Source organism: Oryzias latipes, chromosome 7 (genome assembly GCF_053564925.1).
Source record: "Oryzias latipes strain Hd-rR chromosome 7, Olatipes_Hd-rR_3.1".
NCBI classification, from domain to species: Eukaryota; Metazoa; Chordata; class Actinopteri; order Beloniformes; family Adrianichthyidae; genus Oryzias; species Oryzias latipes.
Genome location: NC_136243.1, coordinates 27462220 through 27476192, shown reverse-complemented (window position 1 = coordinate 27476192; position 13973 = coordinate 27462220). Strand labels below are relative to the sequence as shown.

The window sequence follows — 13973 nt, the reverse complement described above, 5'->3', positions numbered from 1 at the left end:
GACGATTCATTTATAACAGTCTGTTTATTAAACAAGGTAAAGATACAAAGCCTTTTTTTCTTCCTTTTTCAAACATGAACCCTTCGTTCGTTTGACTTCTCGGTCTTGGCTGTGCATATTTTAGGTGTCTAGAAACTGTATATGAAACCACAATGCAAGACAGGAAAATAAAAAGTCATAAATCTACACAATTTTTTTTCTCATAGAGGACATGAGTCAAACAGTTATACAGATTACAGTTTAGTAACTCCATGCGGAAGAAAGGAAAGAAAAATGTTTACATGACTGAATACTGCCCAACACAATTCAGAGTAATGAAACTGGGGTGATAAAACAGTTGAGGCTTACATAAGTGATACAAAACATGAATATTAAGAACATACTGGTAGACTAAAATAATTACAGTAAGTTCATACAGAAATCTGAACAAAATAAGAACGTTTATAGAAACTTAGAAATAGGTACTATAAATGAGTAACATGTTTTACAGTACAGCAACATGTACATTTTCCCATTATCTCAAAGGAGAGAAAAAGTTTAGGAGGCAGGATCTGTTGTTGGCGTAAATGTCCTTTTTTCAGGCCATAGGCTTGAGTAATACTTTTTTTTTTTGTTAAAAACATACTATATACTGTATATGTATTTTACATTACGTTCAGTTTCATCTCAATTGTAACATCTTGCTCCAGCACCTTTTCTGAAGTACCCTGAAGAATACAGGGGACCCTTTTAGTACCATTCCAAGGTTTCAATTACAGTAAAATGCTATAAAACAATACTGTATACAGTTAAAATACTAACTGGGTTAAAATAAAAAGTAAAAAAAACAACAACAACAAAGGATTCACCTCTGCATACACTCTCAGAATATTGGCCTACTGAATGAGTCTGATCCAAATGTGTAAAGCTTATTAGAGATTAAAGAAATCCTGACAGGGAAAGTGGAGCTGTACAATAAATTCACATTTTGGTTCAGTGGTTAGATTTAAGATAAACCATCTGAATTGAGACATTTGTTGGAGCTGTACTATATTTTATTTTCATTTTCGAAGGGGCTAAATGGGTCAGGTATTTAGATCCAGCAGCAACCTTTTGTTTTGTAAATCCTAAAGCAGGTGATCAGATTTTTCCCTAAAACCTCAAAGTTTCTATATGGCACCAAATTATGTGGGAAGCAGTTTTCTTGACAATATAATAAGGTTATCTCAAAAAGAATGGAAGATAAGATTTTTTTTAAGCAAACAACATTCAGGTTTTTTTCCTCTATCAAGATGATCATTTATTGTGAAATATGATCTTTAATTGTCATCAACCGATTGCCATAATCAAATTTAAAGGACCCTGTTCTGGTGTAGAAACGTGAGAAAGAAAAGAGAATGACACTGTAGACTGTTGCTGTTTGTACCCTTAGCTGCCACAAGTAATGCCCTTTGGCATTTTCCATCCAATAAGATTGAAACAATTTGAGCTAAAACCACAAGGCCAAAAAAGTGCGTTAAGATTATCTTTGGATGTCTTCTGAATACACCCAGCAAGCATTTTTTTTGTTTATTTTTTACCTTTTCAAATCTTTAAGAGGACAAACATCGTCTGGCACATTTTAGAAACCTACCTAAAGATAAGATTAAAAAAAAAAGGGTGGGGAAGAAAAAAAAGTAAGCAGCCTAAACATTTCACTGGGCGATGCATCCGGAGGCTCACAAAAGTGCTTACTGAATCTGACGCAAGACATTCTTTGCCGCTCGATTCCCCGGACAGCATCAAGCTGCTTGGTTACATTCACAAAGTAATGCTGTGCTCATTTCTCCACAAGACAGATGAAGGCCGTCCTTTGGCTGACTCCAACACCGAATGCTTACGCCAGCTGTCGTAACGTTAACGCCCGCCTTATGTAGACGGCCGCGGGGCCACGCCGTCCCACGGCCGTCTACATAAGGCCTCTCCATACGACTGTTGAACGTCCAGAGGACTCAGATGAGGGAAATGCGAATGGGGATGGTGGGGGACTCAGTCCTCTGGGGCGACTGATGGCTCACTAGGTGCTCCACTACTGTGTGTTTGGACATGTGCTTCATTAGGTAGGTCTCCTATGAAAACACAAAAACACAAAAATCACTTCCAACGCTCCTTCACGACATTTTAATCTTTGGATTTTTAATTTTTCTGTTTTGCTTCAATAATACACATCTTGATCTGTGAAATGTCAAACAGGAAGTGTGACTTTGAACAGGAGCTAGGAAAAAAACACGTCAAATGTCACCATCTTATCAAAAACAGACATCAATCAGTCCAAACTCACACTGGAAAGATGCTTGAAAGCACGAAAAAAAAGCTTTGGTTCACTCACTGAGGTGTAAGCGCGGCCGCACATGCTGCAGCAGTAAGCTTTAGCGTTCTTGATGGCGTGCGCTGACAAGTGGATCTGCAGCGATGCAGAGTCCGAGTAGGCACGGTAGCAGTTGGGGCATTTGTACGGCTTATCTTTGTTGTGCTGCCTCTGATGAGACTGCAAGGAGGGAAGACACAAGGAGAAACCCTGAATTAGGCCACACAAATCATTTCAGCTCCATCTGAGCCTTCGAAGAAACCCCTTTGCCCTCAAGAATGTCCCATGTTTGTTGGAACTTGCTCTTTTTGTGGGTGAGATGTGAAGTAAGAGAGGGATTTCACTCCATTCAATGCAAACGCTCTTCTGCTGTTTTGGTCACCGACTCATAAGGAGATTCTTCTAACCACGAAGTTCAAAATGTGGCTTCTTTGTGATGGACAGGCAGTTTGAATGTAAACATTGACGCGGGGCTCCGCCCACTTTTTTTCGTTTGGTGGGAATTTCAAAGAAACGCTACGGTAACCTAAAACAGCACATTAAATCTGTTAGCTGAAGTGATAGACACTAATAAAGCCTTGCATTTGGTTTGTCTCTTTCGGGCTCCCATAGTCAATTACCTCCTTCTCTAACCAAATTAATTCTGAAATCTAAATAACATTTCCTATTTCTACATTCATGAAAACCTTTTTTTAGATTTAAGTTTCTCCAGGCACTCCAGCTTCCTCCCACAGTCCAAAAAAGACAAACAAGCTTTGTAGGTTGCCTGTCCTAGGTGTGACTGAGAGTGTAAATGGGATTGTGTGGCCCAGCGACAGACTGGCGACCTGTCCAGGGTGTAACCCCCGCCTTCGCCGAACAGCAGCAAGGTTGGGCTCTGGCAGCACGGTGACCCCGAAAGGTTTAGAAAATGGATGGAAAATTTCAAATATGAGTTAATTCTCTGTTCAACACAGGCAGCCTTCAGCTCTTATCCATTTGCTCAGCTGCTGGACTAAACAAGTTAGAAGAAAAAAGTCAAAAAAATAAAAAATAAAAAAACACGAGTAGACCAGTTAGTGAAGCTCATGCGAACCTGAAGGTTGGACAGCTGGGTGAAAGCCTTTTCGCATCCAGGGTGAGCACATTTGTACGGTCTATCACCGGTATGGATTCTGCAGCATAGGAAAAAAAGATCAAACATTATATCGAAGTGCAGAAATAGCAAATGAGAACGTGAACAGAAGCCTTTTAGGAGCGATCCAGAGACCTTAAAAATTGCAAATCATAGTGGATTCACAACAGACGGTTAAGTATCAGTTATCTGGGTTCTGCCTGGTTTTAGTCGGACTTAACTGATGTATTTCAAAGTTAATTTTGAACAAAGGGAATTCATCAAAATGTCATTTTTTTTTAGACAAAATCAAGATGTCTGCCTGTAATGCAGGAAAAAACAAAACAAAATATCAGAACACATGTATCATACCATTTCTCAAGCATGGTGGGAGAGAATCATTTTTGGGGTTGTGTTTTTTAAAGTTGAATGTGAGACGTTTGGTCCGACGGTGAAAACTAGACAGAAAACGCTTCATGAAACAAAACAGGCATCTTAAAGTCCCACTCCGATCATCTTCTGATCTATTTTCAAAGCATTCCAAGTTGTCTTTTAATTATGATGATGCCGTTATTAGCCAAAATCAAAAAAACTGTCGCTTTCTTAGGACATAGTTTCTGCAGAGCGGCAGGAGTTTATCAAAAATTCACCTCTGAATTGTGGGACTGTTGGGGGGATTAAAGCGAGCCATATTGGAGCTGTCCAGCCGTGGACCCAGATGACAGCTCACGGATCTGTTTTTGTCTAAAAGTGAAGCTTGTGACTGATTGTAGTTTGTACGTAACATCTACAAGCCTTTTCAAACTGCATTTTTCCCTCTGCTCCTGATTCACGATTTGACTAAGGAAATACTCAGAAATGCAATTTTAAGCTTGATTTTCTTCATACGTGTCCTCCATTGTGAGAAAATTCCACAAAAACCAGTTAAAAACACCAAAAAAACACCATTCTAATTGGAGTGGATCTTTAAAGTGTGCTAACAGAAACAATGACAATCCTTTGAAATGAATAAAGTTCACATCCACACTTAAACTATTTACAGAGTGAGGACAACAAGAGCGCCACGCCCACCTGGTGTGCTGTTGCAGGTGCGACAGCTGACGGAAGGAGTTCTCACAATAGGAGCAGTGGTAGGGCTTGATCCCCAGGTGGATGCGCAGGTGCTGCGACAGGTAGGAAGCATTGGCAAACGTCTTGGAGCAGTGGGGACATTTGTGCGGTTTGGCTTCTGTGTGCGACTTGGAATGAATCTGCATCTCTGACTTGGTTAAGAAGGTGAGCGGGCAGACCTTGCATCTTGGTGAAAGAAAAGGACAGAAGCACATGGTTTAAGGAAAGCAGAAGAGATCTTGATTAAGATGTTAGCCAATATGCTGTTAAGATGAAAGCTGTGGTTTGACTCCATATGTAAATCCTGTCATATGTGGGGTAGCCTAATCATTACCTGCCTACAAATTTGTTAAATACCGAGTTACTGTTGTTTGTATCTACAGCTGCTATGAAGAAAACATGTTTTCCACTGCAAGAGGTGAAGGGGGCCTTTGGGCATAGGAAACACTCTCTTTTGGAATAAGTTCATCACTGTCACAGCAGAGATTTTCCCAACTTGAAGGGAAGCATGTGTATGTAGGAGTGAGTATGCCCTTTGGCTGAACCTGTTCCAGTGGGTGACTGTCAGCACTTGACTCAACTCTGCAATAGGGATGGGATTCGTGACTGCATCTCTGACTTGCAGAGGGAGCTGAATCTTTTGGATCAGGGTATTTCAAAGAGCCATTCAAAAGTTTTCTCTTTTTTTTTTCTGCTATCTTCGTTTGCAGATTGATGCCTAATTGTCCAGAGCACCCGATTGGGCGATGACCTCTCAGAACCGCCCCAAGCTGGCAGCAACAGAGCTTTACTTCTTTGCCCCTACAGGCTTGCAGGTCCTTGCATTTCGGTTATTTTTTTTCCGTGTAAATAAGTTTTTTCTTTTTAATTGTAAATAAATCTCAGCTTACTTTCAGCTTGGGTCTTTGTGAGGGTCGTTGGGGTATTTAATTTGTTTATCTTTCCTTTATGTAACATTCTTTTAAAAGATCAAGGAAATAAATCAAACTGTTACACATTCTTTGAAAGAAACTAAGTATTGTAATTAAACATCTCAAATTTAGAAACTTATTGGTAAAACGTGGCAGATTGTAATCCAAACCCAAAAAACATCAACAGGTAAACTGGTTCTGGTGTGCATAAGACCCTGTGCAGACAGGAAAGGGGAGGGAACCTGGTTCATGTTGTGTCTAAAAACCTGCCACTAGATTTTTCTTGTCACCAGGGGTTCCCCTAGAAAGTCGTGCTACGGCTTTTAGTCACACAAGACACAGAGGCAGAGAACCAGTGAAAGTTACAAGTGGTGAGCCAAAACACTCCTAAATGAAAACAAGCATCTGAAATACCCTACATCCGTTTCAAACCGAAGACGATACGATACGAGCTGCTAGGAGACGACTTTTAAGGGTAAACTAATCTCATTGCTACCTTACGAACAGCTGTCATATTCTATAAATCCAATGCTAGCTGGCAAACCTGTCACTGTCAAAGCTTCTGATGAACGGACACAAAAATAAAAAGCACAGGAAGTACAGCACTCCACGAAAAAGCAAAATAAAATAAATGAGAATCAGGTAAAGCCTATTTATTCTTTTTTTTCTAACAACAGTATCAATTTTTTAGTAGATTGCCTTTTGCTCCCAGTTGTGGCCGACTCCAGTTTCTTTCTAAACTCCAGCACCAACCATGCAGTGAATCGACCAGGTGATGCGTTTGTGTCCAACCTGTAGGTTTTGCCCTCTTTGGGTGCGACGGTGACACAGCCTTGGTCAGCTAGGATGGGGTAGGGCACCACCAGCAGAGGCCCAGATGTGTTTTCCGCTTTAATCTTCTTCCTCCCTCGGGGTGCTTTGGGTGGGGGGCCCAGGAGTCCCGCAAGGCCTCCGGCCTTCATGTGGTCCATACCTGGGCCGCTAGCCAGCCCAGAGATGATGTTCACTGAGGGAGAACCACCCAAGCGGTTCTGGCTGCTGGAGGTGGGAGTTGTGGGGGTCAGAGCTTCGGAGGTGCTGTGGCTGTCAGGTCGGGATGGAGCCAGACCTGTAGGGTGGGGCGCAGGACGACATTAGCACAAAAATGACCCGTTTTGGCATTGTTAGAACCCCTGGTCTTGCCTGCATGTGTTGTGTAATGTGTGTTTGTACTTTTGTTTGAGTCTTAGCTCCCGCAGAGCTCCAGCTCCTCCACTGTTGCTGACTCTGCCCCCCCCCCACAGAGCTGACTGAGGCTGCCACTCTCCACCAATCGCCCGGCTGGGAGGGAACTTTAAAAACTCCCAGGAACCTCTGCTCCAGCGGCGGCTGAATTCCTGAGAGGAATCTGTTTTTCAGCCTCTGGTTTCCCCCTCCTTGGTTTTATTCTAGCTTTTTCCTTTAATCTTGTGATTTTTGATTGCCTTTTGGGTAGTTGTTGTGTTTTGGTGACTGTATTTCTGTTAATAGTTTCTTGCTATAAAGCCTTAGAATTTAAGTTACTTATTTCAAACATTAAGTCAAACATTTCGTGTTTCGTCTGTTAGTTTCCTTGGTTTTTAATGTTGTGACATTTGCCACCCTAATAAACGGCCGTGTGGCCAACTTTATTCATCCCTTAATTCATTCATTTATTCATTTTCTTCATGTTACCTATTTTCTCCCCTTGAAGAGGGATTTAACAGGCATCAACAAACATTGTTTAACAAAAATAAACTATATAAATATATAAGCTTCAGATGCAGAGAGATGCTGTATTACCTAAAGTTTCATAAACTGATACTTGGCAGGTGTGACACCTTTGCACTTTGTCAGTGTGCCGTTGAGGAGTTTAAACCAATGAGATAAGAAGAAGAAATGACAGTCTGTTTAAGTACCACCTTCTCAGTGGGTGGAGATCAATTTGTCATTATTAGAATTTGTAGAAAAGACTGGAAGGAGGAAAACATTCCAAAAAAAAGTTCCATAAAGTGGATGCAAAGCAGACGTGCATTGAGGCTAAACACTTGGATGCTCTGGGGAAGAGACCAAGGTGAACTTGTTTGGTCCCACTGCCCAACATTGAGAACCAAGCGAAGAGCACGGCAGTGGAGGTATCATGTTTAAATTAGGTAAACAAGACAGTAATCCAATAATCCACAGTATAAACAAAAACACCGGAGCTTTAACTCCAATGTTCAGATTCTTTCGACTATCGTAAATCTTCAACCATTGACGCAATTAAAGATCATCTTTTAATCTATTTTAAAAGTGTTCCTAGTGATCATTCAATTATGAGTCAACAGTTTTTAACTAAAATAAACAAAAATGGACATAGTTTCTGCAGAGCAGGAGGAGTTCATTAGAAGTTTGCCTCCGAGTTGTGGGCGGGACTGTTGGCATGGAGCAATCCTGCCCCCTCCCCGTTGCTGAGAGCTCTCTGTTTATGCGATCTCTCACTAGCTTCCAGCTCTTCAGACTGCCGATGCACAATTAACAGTGAAAAAATAATGGCAAACAATATCGGAGCTCTCCGGCCGTACAGTTTTGAGCCAGATACCAGCTCAGGCGAGGAAAACAAAGACGTTAATGGATCTAGTTTTCTGCAAGCGCAGAATGCATCAGAATGGAGCAGAAAAGAACAGGTTCTTGATCAAATGACATTTTTTCGTCTGCTCCTGATTCACAAGGATTTGAATAAAGAAATACTATTGTGAAAAGCAATTTTGAGCTTAATTTTCTTCATAAATGTCCTCTATTGACAGAGTAATGACACAAGAACATGTTAAAAACACCCAAAATGCAATTTGTATTGGAGTGGGTCTTTAATGCCAAAGGGGCCAAAAAGATTACCTGAGCGATGGTTGACCCGGCCAGGCTGTTCGCCAAGTTGTCTCATGTGCCAGTCCTCCCATAATCCTTTGGCCTTTATTGCTGACTTGTCATCCATATTTCCATCTGGAAGACATCAAATGTTGGCATCTTTATGTAAAGTGCAATTCAATTAAAACTTGTACTGCTTTGCCATGCTAATATTGTCAGCACTTTTGTTATAAACTGCAAAAAAACACCTCAAAGGAAGTCAACCACAGACCTTTGGTATCCGTCAGCTCATTTAGTGCTGATTCAAAACATCTACAAGCAGCAGCAGCTGAGAGGTTGGCTTGAATTCCTACTTACTGCATGAAGTGGGGTAAACTGTCTCACCAGTTTAGTATTTTCATGTTTCAGGTAATTACAAATATGTTTATCAGCCACTTTAATTCACAGATACCTAAAACTGGAGGATGTCTTCAGACTTTGTGTAGTTGTGTCTCATGTCAAAAGACATTTCATGTAAAGATAAAGTGTGTGATTCTTTCTGGGTTCCAACCATCGACTGTAAATGAGAACCGGGCCGAGTGAGTGCGATGTCACTCATTGACAACGGCTTACTTCCGGCTCCAACCAAATGAAGAAAATTCAGGAGCTATTTTTTTTGCGATACACGACGTCAGCAAAGAATGATTAGTATGTATCGCAATTGTTTCTATGGCAACCACTCTCACCAATCAGGAGCTCGATGGAAGTCCACACCGCTATCACTTGAAAGCGGGTTAGGTCAATCAACGTTTTGAACGTGGGGGCCAGTGAGGCATCTGATTAGCCAGTTTACAACTGTCATAACTTGCAATTTATAAATAAATATCATGAAAAAATAAAATTAGGATTAAAAAGAAGCAGAGCAAGAATGGTGATCCCGACAAATAGGACTGAGCAACAGCTGTTTATTTCTCAATAGAAGTCTATAGGATTTTGGCTTCTTGGTACCAGCAGGTACTTCCTGTTTGGAACACCAGGGGGGAGGGGTCACTAAGTCCAGTTCTCATATACAGTCAATGGCTCAAACCCTCCACAAACTCAAAAGCAGTACCTGGTCCAGAGCTGGAGCTGGAGCGCGCATGCAGAGCAATTTCAGGCTGACCAGAGCCCTGTGGCTGTGGGTGATGGTTTGACACCTGCTGGCTCTGAGGTTTTGGCACCTGCATGCCATGCTGTCCGCCGCCATCCGGGGATGAGGTGGGAACGAGTAAGGGCTGCTGAGAGGCGGCGGAGGTAGGCGGCAGGTGGAGAGGTCGAATCTTCTCGGCCATCAGCTGCTCCTTGATCTTGTTGATGAGGACCAGGTTATCCAGCTGAAAGGGTTAACGCGTCATGCTCAACAGAAAAAGGCTACAGAGGGTGAAACTCAGTCCCATCCCCAAAACCCCACAGAACAGCAGACGACGACAAACTTTCAGCTTTAAATGTGCTGTCATGAATTTGTGCCACAACAAACACACACATGGAAACCTATGACTTAAGCTCTTATACCAGTATAGATTTCACAATAATTACATGTGGGGAGAGTACTTACTTGGCCTGGCATAGAGGGTGGCGGCGGCCAGAAATATGGGTTGTTGAATCGAGGCTCCGCCATCCTGCAGTGAGCGACAAGTTCATTATAGCCTGATTCAAAGGTTAAGCTAAATAAGTTAATGTCTGTAAGATCTGACTATCAGTAGATATGAAGTGTTTGCATTTCAGGGCAAAGCCTTAGGCAGAAAAGGTAAATAATGGCAGACTTCAACATCCTCTTTATCTTTCCATTCAACTCTATTATTATGCATATTAAAAGCTCTTCTGAATAACCGCAACTGCATCCAAGCTGCTATGTTTACATACAATTTTTATTTTTATGTAAAAAAGGGAAAAATATATACGCTTTGTATAACTGCAGATTTCAGAAGCCTCAAATTTTGATGCTTTCTATTTGCAAATTGTTGTGGCTAGATCTTTGAAATACAATGTCCTATTTGATACTAGACAATGGATAATAAAAAAATAATTTAATTGTATTTGATAAATGTTTTCCTAAATACTCCTTTGACCATGCTTTTGTGTAACCTACTAATGAATCCGTTTTTTTGGTCTAAAGGGTCATAGGGCAACAATGAACTCTACACTAATAGACATTCTTCTAGTTTTAAAGACATGAGTTGTGTACAAATTCCTTCACTATTCGCTACATAGTGCACTAGTCCAAAATCCAGTGACCTAGAAAATCCCCAGAAGTCTCTGCAAAAAACCAATGTGCATCACTGCTCAATAGATTGGTGAACATAGATATATATATTTATTAGGTTTTTACTTTGGGAAATCTGCGACATCATATTAGCTGTATCTAAAAAAAAGGTGATCGGTCTATCCGAATTGCTTTTAAAATCCAGGGCACAAGCGGCAGGACTTCATCAGAAATTTCCTGAGTTGAGGCACATGGTGAATTGACTTTTGGCACCTAGTAAGCATGCCCCACTTCCCATCATCCGTTTGTTTACGCGCTTTCCTGCTAGCTTAAAACCCCCTCCCAACCCCAAGCTAACATTACCAGTGCAAGTAAAATAGAAAGCACCAAGGATCTATTTGGGCGAACAATTTTGAGCCAAATACTAACTCAGATGAGGAGCTGGCATTTGACGTGCATGGATCTATTTGTCCGCAAATGGATGGATCAGAATGAAGCAGAGCAGGGAGCTGGTAGCCTACTATCGTAGGTTCACATCTACAAGCTTTCTCCAATGGATGTTTTTGTCAGCTCCTGATTCACAGCGATTTGAATAAAGACATACTCAGAAACGCAGTTTTAATCTTAAATTTTCTTCATATATGTCCTCAAACCCTAACCAAAAACAACAATTTCATGAGAGTGGGTCATTAGCTTAAAGCCAAAGAGCCACAACGGAGGGATGAAGGAGGCTCCGTGGCCTCAGGTTGCAGACCCCTGGTTTAAATGTCATACTAATTGACAGTCCATTAGCTTTTAAGAATATATTCTTTTTTTTTTTACGGCAAAAATTCACATTTTTGAGTCCACATTGCCACTGAGTTTTAACGGGATTTGATCAACTGCAGAAATGGATCAATCCCAACAGGAAATCAAAGCTGCGTTTATTGTAGGTCCCAAATTCAACATTTATTTGTACCAAATCTAAAATAAGGGAGGCTTTCATTTAAAAAAATGCTTTAGGAACACTACATGTATTTATTTTTCTCTGGTCCCTTAAGACATGTGTCCTCCTGATGTAAGGGTCATCTCCATGGCAACTCAGTAAACACTGTCCTCACAGAAGAGGAAAAACAAGAAAGTGGTCTTGAACAGATGTGTCGATCTATTTATTTAATCACTGAAATGTAAGGTTTAAATGAAGTTTGGGGATATGACATTCTTAAAATGACAAATCGAGATTTAATTTAAATGAGCTCCCCGTAATAATTGTATTTTGTTGCCATCATATTGTCTCAGTATGGTTTTTGGGGACACTAGTATTTGGCTTTTAGGATCCCACCCACGATTCGAGAATATCTGATTTCCTTCCACAAAATTTGCGCAAAAATAAGAGTCGGTCGCTTTAAATGTCCTTCCAGGCGCTTTTCAGACAGAACAAGCTCGTCTTCTTGGACTTTTCAGACATGTCTGCGGTCTGGGGGCAGCTCGGCGGCCGGGCTGAGGCAGCACCGAGCGGAACCGAGCCCAGACTCGGACATTCTCAGACAGTTTTCTTAAAACATTTCCAGACAAAAGAGAAACAAAAATGGCAGCCTTATTTTTATAAGGCGGGACGCCATATTCTGCAGACCCCAAATTTTTTAGGAGCGCGAGCGTGTTGTCGACGGCAGGGTGTTGCGTGGGGGGGGGGGGGGGGAAGAAAGCGGCCGAGAGAGCCGAGACAAAGGTGTGTTTGTCGTGTCAAAGGCACGGATGATTGTTTACGGAGAATCCCAGGTTTGAATAGCCCGGCCTCCCCAGCTCTTAAAAAAACTGACACTTCCTACAAACCACCATGCCCTGCAAAAACAGAACGGAAACGGACAAGCTGGACTTATTACGCCGATTTAGAAAAAAAAAAAAAAATCCCTCCGCAGTGAGAAGGGAGCAAATTTACCGACACGGGGGCGCCTCACCTCCCCGCAAACGGCTTAGCAAAATGTCACTATTAGTGCTGCTTCCCCCCACCTCCCCACATATGCAACTTTTGGGCGAATCAAAGGACAAAAATAACATTAAATGCACAACGGGGGAAATGTACTGGAGGCGATACCCGATCGGAGAACTGCAGAAAGGGGGAAACACAAAAGGCATGCACAAATACCTGACGTCCCGCGTGCAGATATTGTCTTGCAAGTCCAGCTATAAAATAAAAGCTTGATGTTCTTTCTGCCTCCAGTTGGATCAGCGCTTCCGGGTCGCTTTGTTCACTTCTGGGTGCCGTTGCGGGCTACAGACGCAGAGGGAAATGTGCTAAGGTGGCTGCAGAGTTTTTACCAGAAGATTGGTTTGCTTTGTGATGCAAAATTTTAGGTTATTTCACAGACAGGGTTTGCTTTTTTTTTTAGTGTTCGTGTTTAGCGAACAAATCCGAGGTGGCGGATTAATACACGAATGGTTGAAAACGAACCATTTTTGTGCAAGAAAATGTAGGGCGAAAAAATGTCACCGTGCCACCGGTTTTTAAACAAAAATGCGCTGTTTTGTCGTCCCTGCTGCCTATATTATCACGTAATAAAGTCACTCCTAACTCTAAGAACATATGAATAAATAAATGCACCCATGATGCTAATTAAAACATCACATTTTGCCAACATTTTTTTTAAATTAAACATATTTCAAAACACAAATTAAAATCAATAAAAAAAGAAATTAGTTTATTTTTTTAAAGATTCACTTTTTTGTGATGCATTTCTTTCTGCAACTTTATGCCCTCTGTTCTCACAACTGTAAAAACTATTTAAAATTTCTTTGTTTACATCCCATCAACTGTGCACAGCAATTTTAAATCCCATTCAAACTGTACATGGATAAAGATGTCCTACATTAAAATGGCTTAGTTAAACTAAAGTTTGTGCAAACACCTAATTTGATTTCAATCAGAAGCATAAAGAAATAATGATGCCTTCCCAAACAGTTTATTATTTAAACAAGATGCTTGGGGGTTTTGGGGACTTTATTTTCAAAATTGATTTGGAAGTAGTTTATTTCAAGGAAAACTAAAGAAGGCAAAACAACAGAAATATATATTCTCTAAATGACACATGGAAACTATTAAACATTAAGTTTGTCAAAAGGAGTTTCATGAGAAAGCAATGGGAGGAAGCAAAAATATATTCACCTCCTCCCACTTGTAACTTCCTTATTCTGTTATTTATATTCTAGTTTTATCAAAGTCAAACTAGAATGTGGCTGCACTGCAATAAAAGCACTGTTTTGCAATAAAAGCATGAAAAGCACTCTTAAACCAATCTTTTTTTATTTCCCTTTTGAAGACTCATTTTAACGATTACTATTTTAAAATCACTGCTAACTTCAATTCTCCTAACAATCAGGCTTTATTCAGCTCCGTACATTACAGGGCACTAAATTCTCATTAAAAAACAGAGTTGTGTCAAAATGATCATAAATTATATGAATATATTTAACATATCTAAAAATAAAACCCAT

At 40.8% G+C, this 13973-nt stretch overlaps 1 protein-coding gene across 2 annotated transcripts; it reads right to left on the bottom strand.

Annotated features, from left to right (window-relative positions):
- Positions 1-5: 5 nt before the first annotated feature.
- Positions 6-13003, bottom strand: znf362b (zinc finger protein 362b). Of its 2 annotated transcripts, none has more exons than XM_023956511.2 (9): positions 12628-13003; positions 9855-9918; positions 9372-9606; positions 8312-8416; positions 6233-6548; positions 4491-4715; positions 3402-3480; positions 2348-2506; positions 6-2087 (listed from the first exon to the last, which is right to left on the bottom strand). In XM_023956511.2, the coding sequence occupies exons 2-9, from the start codon at positions 9915-9917 to the stop codon at positions 1971-1973; spliced, it is 1299 nt and encodes a 432-aa protein (XP_023812279.1). In that variant the 5' UTR covers position 9918; positions 12628-13003; the 3' UTR covers positions 6-1970. The 2 variants fall into 2 exon arrangements, with proteins under 2 accessions (XP_023812279.1, XP_023812278.1); XM_023956510.2 differs by having other exon boundaries at positions 9372-9633; positions 12628-12954.
- Positions 13004-13973: the final 970 nt, after the last annotated feature.

What these genes read in the sequence shown, in the direction of transcription:
- znf362b (XM_023956510.2), bottom strand. Translation starts at nt 9,917, where the DNA reads ATGGCGGAGCCTCGATTCAACAACCCATATTTCTGGCCGCCGCCACCC. An exon ending in CACCTGCAACAGCACACCAG is followed by an intron (nt 3,481 to 4,490) that starts GTGGGCGTGGCG and finishes CCTATGCTGCAG; the next exon opens with AATCCATACCGGTGATAGAC. An exon ending in GCGGCCGCGCTTACACCTCA is followed by an intron (nt 2,088 to 2,347) that starts GTGAGTGAACCA and finishes GTGTTTTCATAG; the next exon opens with GAGACCTACCTAATGAAGCA.